We start from the raw sequence: 26728 nt of genomic DNA on the forward strand, positions 1-26728 counted from the left end.
GTTACTTTTCCGTTACTTTTCCGTTAGACTTCTGCATTCATATGCAGGCCGCGGTAACATCACAGAATAATGGGAGGAGTACTAATTTACCTCATGCGGGGCGGGAAATTACCGATACACACCGCTGGAACAGCGGAAGGAACGTTGATCTAGCCTGCATTTTACTATATTGTAACGTTTAAAACGTTTTACGATCACCGGCGCAATTCAATTAGATAGACATTTTCTTTTGTCACTGTTGCCCAGGCAAGCGTTTCTATAGTTTGTCAACTTTGTTTTGCTGTTTTTCTCTGTTAAGTTATTTAAGTTATAAATGCCCTGGTCCGACGTACATAATAGGCGGCGGGCGCGAGGTAACGTTAGGGATGTGCAAAAACATCGTGGAAAATTCCTATAACACTCGAAAAAAGGCAGCATATTTACACGTGCCCACCAACATTTTTATGGCTAATTATTGACCAGTTTTGGGGAGTTTTGTTATGTCCTTGGAGTTTTGTTTAGAGTGGGACGGAAAGCCGTGCCGCCACTCCGACTCCATGCACTTCCGTGTTACATTACGTTGTATGTGACCAACAAAATTACGCCAAAGGCACCACAAATCCACATGTACATATATTTTTTTTCCCGAAAATTCTTTTGAGTGCGCATTTCGTCACTAGGATGTTGCTAATTAGTCGTAGAAATAAGGTAGAAACCAGCGTAAATGTGGCTCTCTCGAGATCATTTCGCGCGGGGAAGGGCGCCCCAGCATGCAACGGGCTTCGTTCTAGCCAATCACAGCGCAGGTCATCTAAGGTGAACCAATCAGAGCGTAGCTACTTGCATATTATAATGAGCATGCTGCACACAGCCTCACACAGGGCGGCAGCGGCCAGGGCGACCGGCCCTGAGTGCGCGGGAAATGTGTTTTACAACTATATTTTTACGGGGATTTTCTGACGTTTGACGCTGACTTTGGCACGATATGATCGCACTACCATGTACACGCTACCGTAGGCGGCAAATGAGTGGTCATTTTTATATAATCGTCGAGAAATTTTGGCGTTATGCACCCGGAAGTGAGCCGATCTCAGTTTGCGTTCCCTCGATTTTTGACAGTTTCCCCCCTCAAAATAAGAAACAAAACTACCGCTATTAAATAGAACCATGTATTACAATTATCATTTCAACATGATAGATCTATTATATATTCCTTTATTAACTATGATATCATCATGGTTGTGGAAAGTCCTCAGCTGGCGAACCGAGTCCTTGCGCCGGGAGTGACGGTACATTTTACCGTGAGTATTAAAGCCGCTAGTACTAGTAAGCCGCGCGCCTTACAAAAATTATAATAATTTTTCTTTTGTGTCAAAAACCGCCGTGAATTTAAGGCATGAGTTACCGATTTATATTTCTTCTACGGCAGATATTTCTTGTTTCGTCACGTCCCATAACGTCCTGTGAGAGCGGTAGGCCGCCGCTGGTACAAAATGTACAAGACATCGTCTGCCCACTGCTACACTTTGTTGACATACATTGTATTACACAACGTAATTTTCCGCTAGAAATAACTATAGAACAGCATTAAAAGATAGCACAATTCGCTTCACACAGTCGACACATGGATAAACCACAAAGTTATTTTACGAATCACATGTCCACTTGCCTCTGGTGCTGTTATTTTTCAAGGGGCAACATCGCAACACATTAGCGGACGCCCCAGGAGGTGGCAAATTGCTATTGTCTTGTCGGCGCGCAAAACAAACATGAAATCCGACCCTATCACATTAACGCAAACGGTAACGCGTTAGAAATAATTTCTGACGATTTTCTAACCATTTTCTGACGAAAATCTAACCAAATACTGACGATTTTCTAACCATTTTCTGACGAAAAAATAACTCGTTAGTAACGGGGTACCCGGTTAACTATAACGCGAACGGTACTGTATTTGTGCAGGAATGTTATCAGGACCGTTTAAGGTAAACTGAGAGAGAACTCTTAGCAGGGCTGTGAACACTGGTGGTCTTAAGGGTGATGTTAAGCACAGTGGTGAAGGAAGAAGATAGGGTGATAGGGATAATGGTCTTGTGGTCATAGTACTAGGGATTAAAGCAATAGCGGCACTTTGGTGATCGACTAAGAAGGATTGGAGAGGAAGAGTGAGTGAGGTGTGAGTGAGTGAGTGAGTGAGTGAGTGAGTGAGTGAGTGAGTGAGTGAGTGAGTGAGTGAGTGAGTGAGTGAGTGAGTGAGTGAGTGAGCGAGCGAGTGTGAGTGTGTGTGTGTGTGTATTTGTGTGTGTGTGTGAGAGAGAGAAAATTTTAACTTTCCTTCGTTCTATTACATGTATCTTTATCATCATTCTGCCATTATTATTCTATCATACTTATTTCCTTCTCTATCGTTTTACCTCTTTTCCCAAAAGGCAGATTTTCCAGCCTTCTCTACTTCAATTTCCAGCCTTCTCTACTTCAATTTCTTGGTAGATAAAATGTATTCTCTCGCAACTGCATTCTTACAGAACATTTACACAAAGATGCAGTCTATATTTGGAAGTGGAACATTTATTAGGAATAGACCTCTTGTTCTGTTGCCCCTCCATAATAGAGCAGTCCTATCACACTGACATGTCAGCCGAACTCCAGCTCAAATATTGGCACCAACAATGATGTCCTCAAGGGCTAAACTTAGTGTTCTGTTTCATCTTTCTGTTTTCTACACAAACAAGACAACAGTGACATGCTTTTATTGCACTGAAATTACAAAACATAAAACATAAAAAACAAAAAATTTAATATTAAAGGCATTGCAAATCATGAACATAGCAGGTGGTTCTTCAGGCAGCAAAGACCTTTGAAAAATGCAAAAAATGCATCATTACCATAAAAATCTTTCTATATTCTTACTAGTCATTTTGGCTTGTTCTTCCAAATGTCTGAATATTGATGATAAGAACAGTACATCTAGTATATAGTGTAACATACCACTTTTACAATTGTCAGGGGTAAACTGAAGTACAACAGAGTCATGATAATTTTCACACACTGGTAAGTACAGTGTCAAGAAGTATAGCACTTTAGTACAATTATAAAGGCTAAAAGCATACATCTATAAACTTTGATGATAAAGTTACCCCACTCTCCAGAGTTTGTCCATCTTATCAGTTCTCACACAAAAGGCTGCGACTGTTTATCTATGAGGTTGTAAAGGTAAGAATAATATCCTGTTCCTGTAGGGTTGACCAGGCATGTGTGTGTTATGGGGAGGTGTTTATGATGTGACAGGGTGTTGAAGAGCGTCCTAACCAGACACGTGAACTCTGGTCACCTGAACTTAAGGTCACAACAAGGCTTCGCTTATCTAAGAGCAGAGATTAAGAGTGCCTTAAGAGGGTTTTACTGACTCTTACACCATGTCTGTACTGATGAGGGTTGAAACATAGACGCCGAGAGCTTTCCAGAAAAAACAACGCAATCATGTAGGTGGATAGTGAGATAAAAAGTGACTACAACTAGTACAAGACTAACACTGTGTCTATTGTGTTGGGGATGGATAACAACAATAAAGAAACAAAAGGTTGAGTGTGAAAAAAGTCAGGAGGTTGTGATTTTTACTGGTACAGGTGTGTGGATGTCTGAGCATTCAAGCTTAATTATGAGCTTAAGGGATTAAGATTAAAAGTCAATCCAGGAAATCTGTGCATACTTGAATGTCATATTTAGTAGCAAATGCCACCCATAAAGAATATGAACATGAATGAATGTAGATAGTATTGAGGACATAATCCACACACAGGAAAGCACTTGCCATTTAGACACTTGAACCTGGCACAAAATATTGTGACCGATCTTTACTGAAAGTCTTTTTAAACTTAATGATAAAGTCCTTGCTTGCATTGATATAATTAGTAATAAAGATATTGATATGAATGTGTTTCTGTAAACACTGACAGAAGTTTGTAAAAAGTTTGACCTGCCTGTAAGTGACTTTCCTAGTCAGGTTGTCAGGTGACGTTGACGTTAGCCATCCTGACATTCCGGTCCCCGTGCGGGATGCCACTTACCGCTGGCACGGGCCTGATGTTCCTGTCCCGTCATCACTCTTATCAGCCCATCCACCAGACTCCCTGTCTACCCTCTAAAGAAGCGGGAGGTTTCAGCTCCCCGGAGGACTTAGTCTCCGTCCCCCGACAGCACCCGACCTGTCGCCGTGGAAATCCTCAAATCTGGGCCTGATTGTATCGAGGCCCGGCACAATATACTCTTAATTTGCGGAGGGAGTGGTCCACCAGACAACGTCTCTCATCAAAAATGTATGACGGCCCCCGCTTTACGAGCCTCTGTAGGTTTTTTGTCTGCCCGTTTGATCAGTTCATTTCCTGGCCAAGCAGGCGATGATCGGGCTAATTGCGGAGGTTAATGTGGATAGGCAGGCGGGGGACGCTCCCCAAATTGTCCTAATGGTGGAACCTCGCCTGCAAACTCGCATCCACGGACAACGACAGTCCCCAGAGCTGCGTTCAACTCTGTCGATAACATCTACCCGAGCTGATACCATATCTCTAATAAGTCCGAACTAGCCTGTTACGTTTTATGTGGTGACTCTCTGGTCTGTTGTACCATCGTAACTACTTAGTATGGAAATCATTACATGCTCCCTATTTTGTAGAGTCCCCAAACTTCACTTTCAGTCAGCAGAGATAGAACTGGTTTCCTCCTAAAGACTTGCTAAGAACTTTAAGTAACTTGTGTGGAGTTGGCTTTGGATGCTAAATATTCCCCACTCTCCCCACATCCCCCTCCTATCTGGAGAAGCAGCTTCTAATCCATTATGTACAAATTGCTCGGTGGTTTACAGAGCGGCTTATCAGTCCACTGCGGCTTCTCTACCTACTTCTTACACTATCGCCTTATCCGCTGTGAGATAGGCTAAGAGATGGACCGAAAGGGAACCCATTACCCAACAGTTTGCTCTCTCCCATCCCAACTTCTTTGGCAAACACGACGCTCGCTAACCGCTCATTATCCGTTACGAATACACCGCTGGTAAAACGCCGGCTTCCCAAAACCAACACCCTTATCCCTAGCTGCCGGTGTTGTGTCAATGTTTTTGCAAGCTCGGATCCTCCCAGTTCGTAGTTTCCTCACGTCTATCCTCTGACTCTAAGCAGAGGCAACAAATTTGCCGGTGATAGATACCCACCAGGAAGGGAGGTGGGAGCTCTAATCCCATTCCCACCTGTTAAGTCGATTTCGCCATGTCCGCAGCGACCACAAGTCCGCCAATTTGCACCAGCATGGTTTGCTGCCTTCGTTACAAATTGCGTTACGCGCTCAAGCACGATTAGCTGTCAGAGTGGGGGCAGGCGGTAGGGTCAAGATCGGCACCTGACTTGCCCAATCAGGTAGAAAGATGAGGAGATTTCCTTATGGTGTGCGACGCACCAGGACCTAAAGAGTTTGGGGGAAGTCCCCACGGTCGGAACCTTAGAGCTGCGGCCTTTGCTACAAGTCAGGATAATCTCTAACAAAAACAACTCCTTACTGTGCCCCAATCATCACTGTTGATACCATGTATTATCAAATAAAACTGGAGGCACGACTGAAGGACTAGTCAGGTCAATTCCACTGTATACTGTACTCTAACTGGCACAGAATGTTTTCCATGTATGGTGGGTGAAGGCAAAATCATAGCACTTTTTGATTATATTCAGTTTAAACCATTGTTTTGAATACTAGTAGATACAATTTTGGTCTTTTGTTACAATACTTGCAGCTGGTCCAGGAGCAAAATTACTTTACTGTTGAATCTAGACTTTTGAGAGGGCTTGGCTATATTAGGCAAGATTTGACAGATTATTAGTTGTTTTATTGTGTATTTATGTATCTTAATGCTGTGATCATCCCTTGAAGTATGCTGTTGTCTCATTACTGTGGCTCGCACAGAAGCATAAACAGTAGATGGATGGCCCTGGGAACTCAACATAAAAGGTATAGATTGCGGTGCACGTTGAGGTGTTTAATGCATTTTGGGGAGAAAAACAGAGATAACCTTTTGACTCCTTTATTGGTTTTTATTGCATAGGAATTGGTTTTCCTTCAGTAATCTAATTATAACTTAATTACCCATGATACCCTTGGTTGTGATGGTATTTGTGTGTATGAGTTGGGATGTTTGTCACAGTCGGAAAGATCTTTCCAACAGATATTTACTCAAAAGGTAAATTTCAAAAGCTTTTGAGATACGTAGTTATTGTTTTACAGTATATATTCTGGTCCCACATATGCCTATACAGGTTACAATGTAGCTAAGTTCAAACTTTAGAAACTAATATTTATCATATCTTCATAACAGAAATATCTTTTCAGCGATAGAAGTGTTTCTTGAAAAGGTGCATTTGAACTTTAGCTTTTGCCATAATGGTTATCATGATATATTCTGGTCCCACATTAAACTTTTAAGAAAACTTTCTTGTACGTTTATGCTTGCCGATAGATAAAACTAAGTATACATTTACACTTTAAAATTTGTTCTCCGCAAAGCTTTCTGTGTCAAAATCAAGAAAATCGTAAAACAGGGATCTCAGTTACAGTTAAGTTGCTGACTTCGTCGCTTTACTTGTTACAGTTTCTCTCAGCGGGTGATATTCTAAACCACAGAGACTGTCCCAAACCCTGATTTAGAGCCCCCTCTCTCCCTTGTCCCTCAGTGAGTCATGATCAGCTACCTCATAAAGCTATCACAGGAGGCTTGCCCCCCCTGACTTCCCCACTTGGTGTGACCAACAGGATCAGTTCTGGTTGTTACAAGGGGTTAGAAAGTGTATAGAACAGGGAACAAATCTAGGACAGGCACACAATGCGCAAAACGGAAAAGAACATGTATGAAATGAGCTCTGTCAGCCAAAGTGTACAAGTAGCTAGACTTACTTACAACTTACAAGGTAACAGGTGTAGCATGCTTAGGATTAAGTTTTTCTTCAAGAACAAAAATGGCAAGGGTCTAAAACAATCGTTAACAGTTGTATTCTAAAAAAAAAAGATTTTTGCCTTTGCACCAAAAGATTCTGTCACTCTATGACTGATGTTGCCATTACCAACAAAACAACCATTTGGTCTGTTTCTTTCTGGAAACATTCAAAGGAACAGAAGCTTTCTGGAAAGGTCCTGACCTTGTTCTTGCCCTACTGTTGTATGAAGGGACAGATACAAGCTAGAGGTCATCTCAGGGTCCTGACCCTTCCCTGGTGATCTGACCCCCAGCAGAGACCCCCCTGGAGTTGATAAGCAGTTCAAAAACTGAACCTGAGCTTCTATTTCTGCCAGCATGTTGCTAGGGTCTTTCACTCTTTGGGACGGTCTGACATGTCTCAGTGGATGTTCGAATTCATGGTGCCTTATTTCGGTTGCTTCCTTTGCTAGTACATGCTAGTACCTGCTGGTGTGTTACGCCGAAGGGCGGTTATACCGGCTATACCGATACAGATACAGATAGTACATGTACTGCAAGAAATCTTGTATGAGAAAAAAGCTATCAATTTCATAATTCAAGGCCATAGGAAAAAGGAACCCTAACCAACAAAAGATAAAAGAGGAAAACTGAAGATCACATTCACAACAGAGCAGACATATGAGAGCAACCATTGTCTTGAAAAGTCTATATTCAGCTCTTTAATTAGACAGGTGTCCAATCCCTCCAACAACAAAGCTTTCCGTTCTATTACTGCTGAGCTCCTTGCAATTTTCCCTCCTGATGAATGCAAAGTAATTGGCTTTAAACGTATTTAGCATATCTTTTCCCAAACTGGCGACTCTGCCCTGGACATAATACTGGACAACGCATTCAATTACTGAACGTTCTTTTCAGAAACGGTAAAACGGCAGATAATGGGATTCAAAGGGACAAAGGCTCGCTGCACACGCCAGGCACACTCTCTCTGATTGAAACATTTTTCTCCCTAGTGATTCCTATCCCAATCATTGTCCAGACAATCTTTTTTGGGCTCCTAAAGTTCCCCATTGTTTCGGTAGACATCTGAGGGAAAATCTGGTCAAACGCAAACAAAGGAGGTAAGGTCGGAAATAGAAGTTCCGAAGGAAACACCATCGGTCAGTGACTAATTGTGCACACTAGGCAGTGTGAATAGAATTAAAGGAAATAGAAACATATTGTGAATTTGAAATTAAAGACTATTGTTGAATGAGGAAAAGATGATATTTATATTATGCATACGTTTACTACAGGAAGCAGAAAGCAAAATATCAAATGATTCATTTTCATGTTTTAAATACAGTACAGTACTTTTGCTGGTTGTATTCAACAAAGAAAATAGGAAACATACAGTGTCCAAGAAAGTGAGAGTTTGTTACAAACTGTGTTAGAAACTGGTACTAGCAGCCATTGACCCCACTTTTTAGGCAAAGTGACAGTGGGTTGTATCTATACATGATATATGCTAAAAGTGTGTCACATATGTCTAACACTATCACTGCACCTGCCAGCAGACACACTTCTGCAATTAGAAACTTTCTGTGAGGTCTGGAACAAACAAAGAAAGCAGCAAACAACATTTGTATAATGAGGGTAACAAGTACGTGCCAGGCACACTTGTCTCTTTGGAAAATTTTTGCGGCATCCCTGAAAAGAATGGCCATAGTTGATATAAAAGAGAGGATGGCTGGTCAAATAGTGGTGGCACACGCCAGGCATGCTTTTTCACCATTGAAAGTGTCTGTGAGTCACCCATGTGACAGCTGCTGCTTTTTTGTTTCCTGATCCTAGAAAGTTTGTGTCAGGGTCTTTGAAAACTTGTTTTTCAAATGTGAAAGTGCCATTCTTACAGTCTTACTCAATGAGGGTTGACAAAAGCCTTTAAAATACAAAAGCCTTTAAAATACTTAACTGTAACTGCAAAGAAGTTCCGAACAAAGAAGTACATGTCCTGATTTTGAGAAAAGTTTCATCTGAGAAGGAACTTTGTACAGTCTACATGATATCTTCATTGGAATGACTAAGTTCTATTGAAAGACATACATGCGCATTTACTTAAACTTAGATAGCAGGTTTTTACACAATACCAAGGAGGCTTTAGTGCTCCTTGACAATACCAAAGATTGCTTTAGTGGGGAATATAAGTTATAACCTCCACCTGTAGCAACCTGTTATAGGGTTCAATGCTTTGATTGGATTCTAACCCCTGAACTTGAGATCTCATAACAAGATCACTTTTATACGTAATGCGGTAATCACGTAATGCCATGAAAGTGCCTACTTTTATCAAGATATGAATAACTGAATAAAAAGTTTAGACTTTTTACATCAACAGATGACAAAACAGTTAGAGATGCTGACCAATCCCTACACAAGCTGACCACATGCACCAATACACACTACTGTCATGACTGTTGTGTATTGTGTTTTGCCGCTCCTCAGTTTGTTGGGAGGAATTTACTGATTATGGAGCGACCCTGCACAAATCCCTGGTCCCAAGGGTAAACAGCCATTTACATAAACTGCTTATCCACACTTTGTTAAACATTCCCAGCCAACTGCACCCTGCATATAACAATAGCAGGGCCATATCATAATTGTCTTACCTTCAGAAGATTCTGTTGGTCTTTTCTGGTCTGTTTTGTCGTGTTGTTGTTGCCTGTTTTGGTTTGTTTGTGATTCAGGCAGTTGATAGACGCAGATTACAATAGAGATATACTGGATGCAGCAGCTACCCAAACTGTCTGTTCGATCACCTGTTCTGTATCACAAACATCACTTTTTCCTTTGATTTGGTGTCTGCTTGAAAGTGAATTTTAACAGCAAAATACAACAATGTGCAGTACAGCCTTGAAGTTTTTCAAGGAACAAAATTCAGTGCACTTTCTGAAAAGTGTTATAAAGTAATAAAAAAAGGACCCAAGATGTTTTGCATCTGAATGTGTGGAAAGGTCTTTGCAATGGTTCTGGGTTAGTACAGTACTAACATACCCTACCCCCCACCGTGAAAATGACTAATTATGGAGATGAGGTACAGGCACTGAGATGTACATCACTCATAATGGTGTCCTTTACAATGTTACAAGTTTGTGATAGCAAGAAGTAATAACATTACCTCATATATAAAATAGGAAAGTAAGGCATGGAAATCATTAATTTAGGTGAAAAACAAAGAGGTTCCTTGGTTGAAACATCTAAAAGAAAATTTATTGATGATGTCTAAATCTTACCTGTATTGCTGTTGTGTTCTTCAGGTACACGTTTGGTGACCACCGCCGTCCGCTGCAGTCGTCGGCCGCGCTGATCGAAGAAGTCGTCCACAGCCAGATGACCAGTCTAGTGAGTACCACGCCGGTCCACTCCCTGTCCCTACTGAAGTCTTTATCTCCCCCTCCTGTTGGCAGAGCAGATTTCACACTTCATCAGGCAACCAATGACCCTTTCTGACACAGGACAGGTTGGGCAGATTAGCACCTATTTGTGAGGGATTCAGCTGGTGGAGACAGAATAGGTGATGTACTGTGAGGGAGTGTGGGGCTCATCAGAGTTCTCACACCTGCTGGAACAGGGGGAGGGGGGTGTTTACTGAGGGACCTGTTGGAGGGGAGGGGCAGGGCTACAGGCTGGCATTGTGTGGCAGAGGGATGATGAGGCTTTGATTGACAGGAGAATGGGACAATAGTTAGGACCAGTGGTGGGTGGGAAGTTTATCAGAACAAGGACCACTGACCACTGAGAGAGCTCAGATTTTGTCATTGATAAAACAAGTTTTATACAAGTGCTCTTCAAAAGACATGTATAGTTCTAAGGGAGGAAAGAATTTAGCTAGGTAAGGGTTGCCTTACTGACAAAATGAAAAGCAGTATAGATAACATCTAGAAAGAAAAAGGTAACTCAAGCTGCTTTCGGTTTTCTTGGGAATGTTTAAAAAGAATTTTCATCCAAAGCCATACTTTTCTTCTACTACTTTTGCACAACTCTCCCAGAACACAGTTCAGTTCAGCTTTTATGTTTTCTTAATCTTGGGTGGACACAAGGGGATGTGGGCTTCATGAACCGATAGCCTTTGTTTGTGTTTGTGGAAAAACTCCCATTGTTTTGTTTGTCAACCGGTTCTTTGATCTTTACAAACAGACCGACAGGAGAACAATATATCCCTTTCTTGAGCTCAAACAAGTAGACTCAATTACCTGTCTTTTAGGAATGGTTTCCTTTATTGTTTGAGTGTTAGATCATTGTAAGTGATAACTGATTCAATCTGAATTTGGAGCAGTTATGTAAATGGTACCTAATAAGCTAATATTTGCAATATGAACATCTGTAGATGCAAAGATGCTGGTAAAACCTTGCGACTCTATCTTGCAAAGAAGTAGTGTTATTGATTCTATAGCTACCACACACAGACATTCAAACAAAGGCTAACAGCACTCCTAACATGATGCACACAAACTACAGCATGTACAGAATTTAATAGCTATTCTATTTTCCAATCTGTAACTTTAATTTTTAGGAGGAATAAGTTTATTTTCTACCAGTGAATATAAAACCACAATAAAACTATAATTCATAATGGGTTAACATTTCATTACATTTGTAATTATTTATTACATGCAAAGTAACCCTGAAATCAAGTCTTCCTTGATGTAATATTTATGTGCTGTTCTGGTAAGCTGTATGATAACTCTAAAGATGAGGTTGTATTAAGGGTTCACAAATACTAGTTTTTAATTTTTTGTTTTATCAAAATTACCTGATACCAATTACCCCCATCATAGCCTCAAGTGATGAGGAACCAACTACATGTCCCAACCCTCCCTCCATTAGTAACTGTACTGGCTGTGCCCTGGGGATGTCCCTTGTCTTGTGTGTGGTCTTTCAGACCTGCTGCTGACTTTTGAAGAGTGAGTAACCAAACTCCATGGGAGGCACAACTGAACACACAGATAGGGTTACCTATTCCTCAGGGACTCACTAGATCTCTATTTTATCTCTCTTCACAAAAGTGCCCTGCTGCAGAACAGGACCTTTTAATTTTATGTCATGGTGACACATATTTCCAAACTGTACAAGCAAATGAAAATATGTGTGCATAGAACTCTTTTACAATTCTGTTATCATTGTCAATGTCTGTCCACCACCTTTCCGCTACTAGAGGCTACAACATCTGAATGACCAAAGATTATTAATGAGAGATCACTCAAGAATTTCAAAGATACAAGGACTGTTTTACTAAAATCTATTTGTGTGTTTTGTTGTCTTTTGAATCACACTTTTACACCTTGCATCATTTTCTCATCACCAAACCGAATACTGTTGCTGTACCAGTGATCACAGTGTGTAGCAGAAAGGAGGCCTTACCTGTACTGCAGAGATACAATTTATCTAAGCATTGAAATGCAAATGTTGAACCTGCATGCAGTAATTAACCTCCAGAGTGGCTGTTTCCCTTGATATTAATCCAGTTGTCAATTCTAGAACTCGTCAACACCAGTTTTAACCCTCATCCTGCTATGGACTCAACCACTGGCCAACTTTGTATGGTTTACATCACAGGGTGGTAGGGAAAGTGTTAAACTCACCCCTATCCCAAACTTGTGGGGTTAAAAAGTCAGACCATATCATAGACTGGCCAAACAATAGAGAATGGACATAACAGGCTATCATATAAAATATTCTGGCAATCAAAATGCTCTTTTCTGATTCATAATTGAACTATCCATTGACCTTTTGTCCGTGTTTGTGAAAAGGTGAATTCCTACTGGGAAGAGTTGACCCCCATCTATCTAATAGTATTTGAGATATTGTGTTATATATTGAAGATTACAGTAACATGGAAAGACAGGTGAATTGAGGAATCTTTGCATATTATACAAAAAAATATATAATCTGGTTTTTTTTTAATGTGAAAGGCACAGACCCAGTGGTGTTATATTTTGCTGGTATGGAAAATGTTTCGGACTAAATCAATATCTCGTGTCCCAAATCTCACTAAACATGGGAAAATATCTCTTGAGCTTAGGATAACAAGACTTTCAATAAAAAGGCAACGAAGTATTATAATAATAAAGTGGTCAGTTTTAGTGGGATTTGACCCCTGGAAACCATCTGTCAACAAGGGATCTTAATAAACTGAACATAAAACTACAGTTTCAACCATTTATAGGTCTGCATAGAACTACTGGCCAGCCCTGTAAAACTGGAAGTCCTTGGGATAAAGTGTTAACAAGTTTGTCCCATAACCACAGAGGGCTAAAAACAATAAACATGCTCTTAGCCTGTGCCCCTTTCATTGTAATCATAGCAGTTATGGCAGGGGTTAGGTGAACATTATGGCTGATATTTTATATAAGGCCAGGCTAATGCAATAACTTGTTTATCATTTTAATAGTTGGTTCTTTATCGTGCTCAAAGCGTAGTTCTAGTAAAGAAGGACACAACCATTACAGAGTCTCTTATAAAAATCCACAAACTCAAACTCAAACTCATTAAAGAAGCAGAAGATTGTAACCTGGAAGTCAGACAGTTTCCAAGGCCTACACACACTACCCTGTGGCAAACATTTCCTTGGGGGCATGTTGCCTCTGGTGCCAAGGAGCTGGCTTGTGAAGGCCTTGGCAACAGTCTGGCACCCAGGCTATGCTGGTCGGTGTATTCCCTGGAAACAACCTGGCTTCCGTTTTTAATTGGGGTATAATAAAAACAAAAAGGAGTGAAAACTAGACAAGAGAGACAGGAGATTTTTTAACTATTTTCTTTTTTTTTCCAACTTTTCAACGTGACTGAGACATAGACAAAGGAAGGGGAATAGAAAAAGGATGTGCCAAGCTACCCACGACATGTTACTGTCCAAGTGCTCCCACCAACCCACTCCTGCCAACTTGACACATCAAAATAAAATAATGACATAAAAGACAGACATTTCACAACAAAAGACTGATACGACTAGAAGGGAACGGGGGATTAAAACCGCAGGCGTAGTTTCCCCCCTACGACCTTCGCCCAACGTACTGAAGAGCACCACTGTGCTCGGAAAGCTGCCTCACCGAGGCGTACAAAGTCTAGCTTCAACCTGGCTTCCAGGCTAGGAACAGTACTGTTAGATAAACAGTTTACATCACACAGATTTACAATCTAACAGGTGGAGGAAGCTTCCTGGTCTGGTCTGTGATCTGGTCCATTTCACTTGTGGACAGGAAACACCCATTTTGTGGTTATTTTCCAATCAATGAAACAACTGCTTATAATTAAAAGCAGAGGGACAACATGTTTAAATAATCCAGGGTGGCCAGTTGTTTTTGCTTTACTTACATTTATTCTACAAGTCGATACTATTTGCTTGAGTTTTTCTAGTTCCTTTACTTAATTTGTAAACAGGATAACCCACAAATGCATCAATGAATTCTTGTGTTTTTGTGTGCCCTTAGCAAATGCAGTTTTAATTTAGTTTAACTACTTTTAGAATTAACTACTTTTAGATGAATTTTCAGCTTTTGAACTCAGATGATTTGTTACCTCCCACTCCCAGTTTGAAGGAATTAGCAGAAGTTGTAGAAGTGTGTGCGTATGATTATCAGCTCGTTAACTTGAGCCCTGTAATTAAGACTATTCATTACCAGGATGGATACAGGAAGGAACCCTACCTACAGCAGAGTAAGAAGTAATCACTGTGTAATTAAATTACAAAGAAAGGAAATGCTTCTTTACTTAGTGAAGTCAGCATTGAATTGAAACTAACAGCCAAGTTACAGGTTCTTCAAGACTCTAACTGGCAGGGGAAGATGAGCAAACATTTCTTTTTGTTGATCATTACGAAGGTAATGTTTCCAAAATGCAATTTGTCAGGGTACTAGTAAAATGTTTACTTATCCAGGAGTAAAATTATAAATCTGGAATTTTATTCAGACATTTCAACCACTATTCAGGTGACAAAATCTTCCATTTGTCAGGGGTTATATTTTTTACCTACGATACAATTTTTACATTTCCCTCCCAGTGTAGTTCTTTGGGCGACAGATCAAAGAAATTAATTAGACGCGCTACTGTCGTACAGTCCGCGATTACTACGATCTGATTTGTCAGGGGTTATATTTTTTACCTACGATACAATTTTTACATTTCCCTCCCAGTATTTCCATTTAGGGGAAGGGGAAAAATAGTGTTTTTTGCTAACTCTCCTTGTTCTTGTTTCCTGTGATTTTCCCTTCCTTCCCTCTTATCTCTCCTGGACTGTCCTTCATTAGGAGGATGATGTACCAGTCAGACAGATGACATTTGTGACTTCCTGGTTTCCTCCTCACATCTGGTGTCTGGAAACCTTCAGACATGGGATGAGCAGGAGGGAGGAGGGGGGGTCACTGAGGGTAGAGGTACTCTCCAAGCAGAGGTTTGGGCATCAATGTTATTGTTTTTTACATATGTTTAGGCGTTTGTAACAAGCACCGGTATCTTTTTTTCATCTGCTTGGAGATTATGTAGATGGTCGTATCTAGTTTTTGGTTTGGGGTAATCTTGGAGTTTGGGTACTAGTATAATCCTTTAAATCCTTCTTTAATCCACTAATCGGGGAGACAGGACAGTTGAGGAGAACAGAGGAAATTAAATGAGGATTAAGATTAGCTAACTCACAATCCCTAGAACTGTTCTTCAACTGGGGATTATTTGATGAATTAGGTAAAGGTAAAGCATGATGCTTTTTGGACTAAATGTATCTGGTAGTACTGCAGTGTAGTTTGACTACGGCTCATGTTTTCAGCCTAGCACACCAGGTTACCTCCGCTAGATATCTAATAAGTGTGTTGGGTTCTTTCACGTGCAGAGGCATTGAAAAAGACTGCCCAGGTACCAAAGCTAATGCCTTTGACATTTTCAGAAAAAGGAGAATTTTTGAAAGAGTTGCACATTAGAACTCTTGCTCTGAAATGCATAATGCAGAGGACAATATTATTAGGGAAGAGGGTGCATGATACCAGCCAATGCAGCAAGGGTTGGCACAAACCACAACCAGTCATCTGTGGCCATTTATGGAGATAAAAAAACCCATCTGGTGTCATTTCCTGATGTGGAAGTGTCTCACACTTCTCACTCATTCATCACACCAGGGACCAACCACAACATGTTGGAGGGAAATCATGTCTGCAAAAACTTTCAGTAAGATCATAACATTGCTTCTTCGTATTATTCTGTAACTGTAGGTGATAAGGAAATTGACTTTGTTAGCTGTAAAAATGCTATGTTGGATTATGTTGTGATTTGTACCATTTTGAATGATCTGTGGTAGATCTGTTTATTTTTCTAAACATTTTCAGGAAGAAACAAACAATTGCAATATAACAATTACAAGGATTGTTATATTCTCATCTTGTACATTTTGTTCTATTTCACCACAGAAGTTATGTCTATACAATGAACAGCAATTTTAGGTAAGAGAAAGTCTGCCCTTAAATACAGCATCTACAGTGTGCTTTACTATGAAAATGAAAGCATTTTTCTTTTGCAAACAATAATAGATCAATTTTCTCCAAGTACAGTATCAAAGTCCCAAGCGTGCAGGTGATGTAGATATACCACAACATTAGTTTAAACATTTCAAGCTGAATCACACACCAGGCATACCAAGAAGAAGGTCAAGGTAAAGTACCTTTTCCGGCAACCGCAGACGATTTCCTGGAATTCCCACCCGAAGCCGACAAGTTCCAGGAAGTCCAGAAGTGTCGCTGGTCTGCACTGGGTGAGGTCAACCTCAGGCCTCAGTTGGTCAGTGTGGCTAGATGGCGGTCAAAATGGGGAAAGTCCCAGTTATCACTTTGGAGGCTCATTAAGGGGTTATCAGTTTACCCATGTAGGAATAAAAAATCGGTGGCAAAAATGATGCAAATTTTACTGCTGTCAATTATGATTGAAATGTCCTGGTGTTATTGTAGCCATTATTTTGATGATATTGATTGGCCCCATACGGACCCTCCACTAATATAGGAAATACTGTGTCTTTATGGTGGAAAAAGAAAATCAGATTAGCAGAGAACAGAAGATAGCAGCAGCCAGATAGAGGACCCCCTAAGGTCCCCGATGACAGGTGCCTGATGTGTTCTTGTCAGGCAATATGGGTCCTCCCAAGTGAGTCGACCAATCAGGCAGCTGCATACTTCTGATGTCATAACTGATAAGAAGCACCACTTGTGCTAATGGCCTGAATGTGTGTCACTTGGGACTGACAAAATCATATCTGTGGATCACATAAAACTAGGGTCCCAATCTGAGTGCAGGGCTGTAAAAAAAATACTAGAATTAATGACTGAACAAAGAGTGATTTACTAGTGTGTTGTGCACCTCATGCACAGTTTTATTAGCCATTGTGACACAAATGTTGTTAATATACTATAAACCTTGAAATGTTAGTGGTTATTTTTATGGTTTTCACGGCTTTCGTGGTGACCTCTTACGACTAAATCATAACACTGTAAATATGTTAAAACATGTTTTGCAGTTCTTACTACAGAATTGTTTCAACCACAAAGTTTTAACATTGCGGAAACCTCCTTTTCCCTCTTATCAGAAAATACAGCCACAGTGAAAGTAAATGCAGATCAGGATATAATATATCCAATCTGCTAAAGAAGGGGTAAACAGAGGGATTGAAAAAAAATTCAAACAGATTTCAAAATGGTCAAGACCACACTTTCCAACACATGATTCTCCACCAGTCTACACACCTGTCTCTGTTTAGATTTCTACAAAATCTGTTTGGATGATCTATTTCTGGTAAATCTAATCAATCAGAGGACTAAAAATGACACTGTCCAGCCCTAATGTAAAGTGTTGTGAAGACTCCTTGTTGCTCCTTTACTGATGAAAACATCACTTTAAGGTGCTGAAGGATGTCTTGACCTTACTTCACTGGTCAGGTAGTTCCCAGGAAGGTTAGTAGCTGTGAACAAACCCAGACTCCCATATATCACAAGATTGATGTATCAGAGGGCTGCAGGGTTTGTTTTTACAGAAACAGGAGAATCAACACTTGGTCCCTGTAGTCTCAGGTGCTTGAGCGTAAAGGAAACCTGTCTATTAAGAGGAGGTTTTCTTTGCACTAAAAGTGTCTGTGAAGAGGCTGAAAAGTGTGGGAACCAAACAGCCAACAGGTGCCATCTTGACCTTTTTGTACCCAATTAGAGAATTGACACTGACCATGTTACCTTTTGTAGAAGCTAGTGTAAAACAAGGAGTACAAGATTTGATAACGAAATACTTTTTCTCTGATAGAAGAAAGGGAGAATTCAATTGAATCTAATCATGGAAGGGAAATGTTAAGATGATTCTTAAGTGTTTTGCTGTTCCTTTTCGTAACCACTATGTTAAACACAGGCTGGTACTTGTAAGTAACAGAGTGTGGAATATGTAATCCTCTTCATAGAAGTCCTGTCTATCACAATTACTGAGAATGTATCAGAGCTTTGGCCATTTGTGTACATGTATTTGTACAATCTAAGGTGGTAATCTAAGGATTTCTGAATTCATAGAAAATGCTGTTACTGAAAATATGTTATAATATGCTGGATTTAGTGTTTGTGGGTGAGAAAAGGGCATGTTCTTCAATCAAATTTTTGACACAAAGAAGTAAAATATTTTGTAAATTTTATCTAACTTACTGTTATCCTGTTTTACAATGTTTTCCTAAATCAGGTTTTATTCCTGACCAGTTATTCATAAATAGAACTTGCTAGGACTGGTTTAGATATCAGACATGGTCTATTGTTACAATCATAATGAAATTTGAGTAAAAATGATACTCAACTCAATTTACAAATAAGTTTATACGAAACCCTATTTGTATGATTTGGACTCCAGAGTCTATTATGAGTTTATCCAGTTATTTCATTTTCTGCTATGTATAGAGATTGTTTTCAATATCTTTTTTGTTTTCTATTCTTATTTAGATCTCAATGGTATTGTGGAATACAATTTTTTTTGTAATTACTCAGAAGACTTGACAAATTCTTTTCTTTTAAGAGCTGTTTGTTTCTTTTTATGCTCAATCTAAAAGGACAATGTATGAGTCACAACCAGTTCATTATGAATTGTTCCTTTTCATATTTTTTCTCTGTCTCTCTCACAGGAAGGTAGTTTGCAACTTGTTCTTTCCTGTTTTGGTTAATTCTACAAATTACAAAGATCACTTGTTCACAAGTTCGGCTTAGGGACTGCTTAGTATAATCATCCTTTGTTTTCTTTTCCCGTCGGGCGATCTTCCTTAACAGTTAAAATATCTTCATCAGACAAAGACCCGACAAAGGCCCTTTTTTCTATTAATTGCTGTTCATCTGTTTTGCTCACTTGTTTGAATAGTCGGTTCTCCAATATGGAAGATTAAGTCATTATATCATAGACAGTCGGAGAATTTAACCCTTCCCTAGCCGGGAGGTCTTTGTTTAAGAGGTCTTTTTCAGCCCAATTAGTATGGTTAAACAAAGGGTACTTTTGTGCAGAGATCAGCCCCTCTAGTGTTAGAGGGTGACTCAGCAGCACCTGATCACACAGGCGAGCTGTATTAGTTTTGTTGTCGGCGGGCTTTTGGGTTTATTTGTGCGAACAATTTGTGCCTTATCCGCGTCTCGCGTGGTTTGTTCCTGACAAAGGGAGAAGTTATGAATATGAATAGTTGATACATCTTAATGCGCCGACAGGAAACTCTAACTAAAGGCTGGAGGGTAGGACAAGTACTTAACATACACTTGTGTTACCGGGTCTGTCTGTCATAATTAGGGGTGCTTGAAAAGAACCCGAGAGAAAAGCCTCACCAATTATATAAGTTTCTTTGGCTTGTTTCCAACGAAAGATTGTAGAAAAGATACAAAGTAGCTTTGGAGGGTTTGGAGAGTTTACATACAACAATTTCTACATACTGGTTCTACAGCTCAGCAAAGTGTTAAAGGGGATTTAGAAATTTTACAGTGATTCCTTAGGGAGATAACAAAATCTCCTAAAAGCCATTTTATATCTCATGTGTTAGCCACACCACCTAGCAGTGCAACAATGTTGAATAAAACAGATAACTTGGGACAAAATCTTGCAATGGTCTTGCTTTGTACAATTCATTACATACCAACCTAAAGCTGAAATATGTATTATTTTAGCTGTCCTGCCTTTTGCCACGTACATAAAGAAAATTTGTTAAAGAAGCCGTTACACAGTATTGGCTTCTGTGGCCATGCTTCTTTTTGAATCCTGTTAATGTTTGCTAAATTGATGTTTGTTTTTTCATATTTTGTAGTTACACCAGGCAGCAGAAGTGACCATCCAGAGAGGAGCCAGGTTTATAGGTGTGGAGGACATCATCTTCATCATGAGGAGGGACAAGGTGAGACAACCACCTGTATTACCATGGCAACACCACGCCCATGTCAGCTCACACCAACTCTTGCAGGACAGATCTTGTGCAAAAGCGCAAAAAGGATGCCCAAAAGAATACAAATTCAACCTATTGCCACGAATATGCCACAACAGTATGGGATCCATCTACAAAGAAAGACAAAGGTAAACTGGAAATGGTACAGAATCAAGCTGCAAGATTCTGTATGAACAACTATGAAAGGGGTGCTAGGGAAATGAAAAGAAACCTATTAGTCAATCAGAATATTTTCCCAGTTTTGCTGGACTTTAAAAAAGAGCTCCTAGCAAGTTGTCAGTTTATGGTAGCTTATACACTTCAAGGCACATTGACAATGTCGACATTTTGAACATTAGTTCATTACTACAACTAAAACGAAGAAAACAGGAGAAACTTACGTTCAAACCGGTAGTGTTGACATCTTAGAAGTTTATCCAATTTCAAACCCAAAGTCGTCCCAGCTTATGATACAGGAAAAAACTTTCAGTAGCCACGCTTGACAAGTTTTACGAATCCCAGTTGGTCTTGACTTTGCTCACTAGTCACCCTTATCCTATTGCTATTATAACATTTAACAAGAGAAAAAAAACAGCTCTTTGCCCTTAAAACAAGACAATTCATCTGACTGTGTGTCTGTCAGGGACTTGCATTTGTACTGAAGTAAATCTTGTGGGGCTTCTTCCCTTTATTCAAGGTAGCAGGTTTTCCCGTTCCATACCTGACTGCCATAAAAGGCTCGGCCGTCCTTGCCACAATGCTTTGTGCAGGTCCTTGACGTCAATAGCTACATGGCAGCTACTATTTTTAGTCGCGGGGAAATCAGTGACGTGATTAGACCTACGGTTTTCGTCCAGTCTAGCTACGCACAGCCTAAAATACGGGGTGTTATGAGTGGTGCCCACGCGTCTCCTAGGTAACCCCTCAACAAGGGTTACCTAATTTGCGATGTGAGTAGGCTGTGGTTTGGGCTTCCTAGTAAACATATTCAGGCCGTGAGAGTTATATAAATGCAGCATATAACCAGCTTACTGAACAGGCAATCCAAGAATGGTCGATAGAAGAGAGCAGACATAAGGTCTTTTAAATTTACAATCGTTTTCTTTTGAAGTTATCTTAATGATTTGCTGTCTTAATTACATAATCTTAACATAATTTTTAGCATTGTCTTTTTGCAGTATAAACTTTCAGTAAAGAGGTGGCCTTGCTAAATGTTTACAATTGTTTTCTTTATAGTTTTTGCTCAATTCCCATGACATCATGGCATCTCACCCTCTCTTATTCCTGAAGGAACATAGAATACAATCTAACAGGCCACCTGTTTCTATACAGTAGGGCGGAAGGTCCAAACATGGTAGTACCGGTTCAGTGTGTTCAGGGCGGTTAAATAACCAGTGTTACAGCATACACGTGCGTCACTTGCAGGAGTACGTTTGGCCGCAAGCTAACATCGTCAATACCATCCACCAGTCAAATACCAGCATTTTGAACCTGAAAGCTGAGACCATAATTTGAGCACATGCCTTATAAGGTATGGAGCATCAGGTGCCAGAGACTTGAGCAAGTGCAAAGTGCACAGTAAGGAAAGCCTCTGCAAGGCAGTACAGTGTTCTACAATGGTATATAGATTTTACATGTCTGTAATGTAAATGTACAGTTCAAAAGAGAGCTGTAATTGGAACGTTCACAAAATTATCCCTACAAAATTTCTGCATACAGAAATTACAGTCTCTTATCATAAGCTAAGCTTCTATACATGCACACAGCAAAGTCCTGAGCAAATTTTTGAGTCATTCTCTTTGTAGATGAACCAACTAAGAAGCAAACAAACATTGCTGAAACCGTAACTTTCCTGCTGAAGTGTTATGTGCTAAGGTTATAACCTTAAGTCAGCCTTCGTAAAAAGTACTTCTGGCATTCTGCCTTTGCTTCCCCGGAACTTTACAGAAGCAGTGGTGTAAATAACGTCAGTTCGTGATGACTTAATCTCCTACTTTGCCACTTTAACTACTGGCTAGCCTGGAAGGCTTTATTTACAGGCCAATAGAATAGTAGTAAATATCCTCAACAAAGGAAGGTATTGATACATCTTTGCAGCCAAAATAGCCTTTCATCCCAGCGTTTTAGTGTGAAACATGTCAGCTCGGGGACCAATTAAAGCTGATTTATCCAGATTTGGGGTGAAAACCGATATTTAAGTCCCATAAAATGGAGAAGTGCACATCGAAGGATAAATACTTATTTGTATGCATGAATCAGGGGTGCAAATCTGACCAGTGCGAGGTGATACGTAGGTGGGGTGGTAGGGGCTAGTGTTAATTACCTCCTACCTTAGCACCTGAGTCCTCATACAAGACCATGCCTTAGCAAGGTGTTTTCAGTAATGTTGATCTGTATTTTTTAATGTACTAGATGTTCGGTAGGTTTTGAATATTTCTGATTCTTCCTTTCTAAAGAGAGAATGCCATGTATGTGTGTAACAAGTGATTAGATTTTGGGAAATATCCTTCATCCTTGGGTCATTACTGGCACTGTTAAAATCCACATCTCAATGTTACTCTTGTTGCCCTGTGATTGAAAACATTGTGATTTCTTCTTGTTGCTTTAGGGTGCTCAGAAGAAATGCACATTACCTGTGATACACTTTGGAGTGCAGAAAGTGAGCTTTATGACCAAACTTTTAAGTGCATGTCATTGATTAAACCATAACTGCTGGCCTGTGCTTAATATGTATAGGGGGTTGATTACATGCTCACAGTCAGTAGTGGTGTTTGGTTCACAAGTAAAGTTAGAACCACAGTACTCGGAATTCAGATAAGTTTTAACTTTCGTCTTCTACTCCTTTATCCAATCTTGTACAAGAAAAATGTGACAAACTACTAGAAGTTGAATTTTATGGCCTTATCTTGTAGCATTGATTCCTGGAGGTTTTTACAATGGTTGCTGTTTTTGACGGCTTTTCTTACCCAAATTACTGTGGATGACAGCAGTGCCACAACCATTAAAGGAATCAATTGTTTGCGGAAGCCGTGAGATAATTCTAGGCTCAGCGTGCTGCTCAATGACATGTATAATATGCATTTAAGAACCATTTACACTGTAGCTGTTGAGGAGACCCATTAGCCCAGTCTTCGTGACAAATATATCGGCAAAGTGTAGGGAAAGAGGATACTTTCAAGGGGGCTATTTCTGCGGCCGCTCGTAAATTTTGTGGTGAATTCCCATCCTCGCGCCCACTTATTTTCTCAGATTGCCCTCCATTTGGGCAAATCCGAGGCGTAAATCAGGTCCTTCTGCACCTATTAGCAGGTTACAAAGTGAAAGTCAGCGGGAGATTGACATGAAAAATGGGAGAAGTGACATTGATGGTCGAGAACGTGCGGCGACTGTCAGGAAATATGATAAAGTGATGTAAAAATTGGTGCGTTACCAGACACCCTCGCAAATGATACGGAGGGTGGGAGGTATCATTTAGGCCGTAAGATGGATGAGTTGGGAGGGAGAAGGGGTCTTTAGTTTGTTTGGAACTCACAGAGAGTTGTACTTAATTCCAGCAAATGAAATGGCTACGATTGCAACAATCATTAAATATCTTTAAAGTTCTGTTGGCATACATTTTGTAAGTGAGAAACAATTATGACAAAGTTTCTCTTTTACCATTCAAAACTTTGTTTTTACAAAAAGAAGACATTAATAGCAGCCAGCAACCATGTAGGTTTTGCTAGGCATCTACATTGTATTTTTCATGGTGTCTTCCATCTATTTCATTCAGAAATTCTTGAGAAAACAATTGATAAAACATCCTAACCTGTATAGATTCAAGCTCCAATGCATTCAGTAGGTACAGATAAAACCCATATAGAGTTTCGTAGGGTATTGAAATAAGCCATTGTGTGTTTGATTTTAAGGCTGTACAGTAACTGGTATCTATCCTCAGTTCTCTCGGTTTTCTGTTGTTGATGAGAATTGACATTGATTAGCCAATACTGACCTCGAAACCTCTCCGTGGGAAAATCTGATCCTCCATTTGGTAGATACCCTATCTGCCCGGTGGACAGGTAACATCCTGCCATCAATCATGTACAGTTCACCTCACAAAAGGGAACATCCAATCCACCAGAAACTTGGGAATTCACTCATGACATGTAGATCAGTTGTGATGTATTTTGTTCAGAATCGTTTCCCACAGAGACAGAGAAAAACTGACATTGCTTGTCACATCTTGTTTCGAAGAGTCCACAACCCCTGGAAAGTTGGGAATTGAAATTTGACAAGTTGATGTATTTTGCATTGAATTTTTTCTCACAATGACAGAGGAAGATTGACATGGCTTGAGAAACGAATGTCAGATCCTGTTTTGCAAGTCTACAGTCTTCTTTAGAACGTAACATGCAACAATGTACTTTTGTGGCATCACTGTCCAAAAGACAAAAACACTACTTGCTCTTTCTGAAACAACTGTAACTTGTCACTCGTTTATTTGGTAAATTTTGACCTCATTGGTAGCGGAATTGGTAACCACAAAGGCAGCACAAACAACTTGACAAAAGTAACGTTGATGTACCAACTTGAAGAAGAAAGGCCGACTTAGTTCCCTGCTATTCCACCATTACTCTCCTTGGTCCTTGTGGGCCACTGATGTAACATTAAGGCCATAAATGATGCTTTGGTCATCACCCTATCTCTATCTCCGAGAATCACTGATGGTATCACTGCTGGAAATGTGTGTTACCAGGACCATTTTAAACTCTTCAAAATTTATAAGCCAGATTAAGACAGACTACAGATTGTGTTAATCTGGAGCTGTTGGATCTTAGGTTATCTCTAGGGTTGATCCTGTGTAAACGGCGTAGGTTTAACACCTGCAGGACCGTGCGGGATTGATGGTACGGAAGGGCGAGGCTTGCTTATCAATCTGGAGCGGGTGATTTGTGGGGGAGCGGAGGAGGGTGCTCTCAAGTTTCCAGTTTATAGGCTTCATCTGTGTGTGATGGTGCATTAGATGCAGGGAGGGTAGTTAGAGTGAGTCGTAACTGTCACCGCCGACAGTGACGGATGGGACGCCCATGATTTGTGGTTTCCCGGGATGAAAATGATCTTTTTCTCTCCCCCGTTCCACCGCAGGCATGAATATTTTACCGCCCGGCCGTCCGGCGGTAATGAGCGCGGCTCACGGAGCCCCAACCTCCGCTGCGGAATCTGTGCCAGTTGCGGTACAGACGTCCTGCCCTTCCTGCTGATTTATTAAGAACGAGGGGAAGAGATAGTGCGCTAATTTCTTCCAGCAGTCTTTACTTTAAGTGAGGCCATTTTGGGCGGGGATTAACATGCACAAAGGATGGCACCGAGTCATTGTCTTTTTCCAACCCAAAATTGATTTTGTGGTTAGTGTGGGTGAGATCGCCATGGCTGGCTCTTTGTTTAAAAATGTTGCTTGAAGCTTTCAAAGCTGTTATAATGTATGGAAAAGGCCTACTTCTTAAAATGCAGGGCATCATTCAGTCTTAGAGATAGTAGATGAAGGGGCAACGATTTCCACTTTTTAACCATTTCGGTTGCGTTACTAGCAAGAACCTCCATTGGTTTGAATGTTTTCCACAAGAATTGGGTATTTTTCTTTTGAAAGTTGTGTGAGTGCTGACTTATCCGTAGGGCATGTGTCAGTAATGGTTGCAAGTTACTCATGTTCCAACTGGAACTATTTCATCATTTTTGACAGCACCATGCTGCTAAACCTCCTGTTACATCTACATCATCTGTCACCATTCAAGGTGTGAAGTTTATTAATGTGTTACTGGATACTAGTGTGCTGGCACCACAGACGTACCTGTTTTCCACCAGGTGTTCAACCAGAAGCTCTTTGGACAAACAACACAACCTAACTAGAGTCAATGACTTAAATCAGAATAGCAATGAAGAAGTCAACAGTTATGTTCAGTTTTGATTTGAACTTTGCAAAACTGTGCTGTTCACAATTTGACTTTGGGGTTTCTAGATCTTTGCTCTCCTTTTCCCCAACATTGGTTTAATTTTCCTCAAGACAATGCCTGCTTTTATTTTTACAGTTTTTGCTCAAGTTCAAAGTGACTCCCACAGGTCCTTTCCCCAATAATAACTCATTCAGAAATGCATAAATCATGGTGACATGAAACAGACGTTCATGAAGTAACCTCAGACTGAGAAAGGTAATGGTGCCACTTTGTAAACAATCTGTGCCGGCGCGGCGCCGTCAAACTCCCTCGGTTGTCTACGCACTTTCCAAAATAGGCAGTGTAATGACCTTCAGCCATTGTTCTCTGACCAGAAAAATTCATCTCCCATTCTTCACTTGATTCGACCGCATCATGCAACACGTCAATTAAGGGCCAAGTGGCTCG

General features: G+C 40.3%; 1 protein-coding gene across 4 annotated transcripts in view; it reads left to right on the forward strand.

Moving 5' to 3' along the window:
- Positions 1-26728, forward strand: part of LOC109469263 (transcription initiation protein SPT3 homolog) — a 96287-nt gene that overhangs the window by 44249 nt on the left and 25310 nt on the right. For all 4 annotated transcript variants that reach the window (XR_002140178.1, XM_019767747.1, XM_019767750.1 and 1 more), the window contains 2 exons: positions 10228-10312; positions 20238-20324. Coding sequence is in view for 3 of the 4 variants with exons in the window: in XM_019767747.1 (XP_019623306.1) it covers positions 10228-10312; positions 20238-20324 (172 nt within the window). In the remaining variant the exon portion in view is untranslated. The remainder of the gene's footprint in view (positions 1-10227; positions 10313-20237; positions 20325-26728) is intronic.

This window comes from Branchiostoma belcheri, unplaced genomic scaffold (assembly GCF_001625305.1).
Source record: "Branchiostoma belcheri isolate BF01 breed outbred unplaced genomic scaffold, Haploidv18h27 scaffold20, whole genome shotgun sequence".
In the NCBI taxonomy this organism is placed as follows: Eukaryota; Metazoa; Chordata; class Leptocardii; order Amphioxiformes; family Branchiostomatidae; genus Branchiostoma; species Branchiostoma belcheri.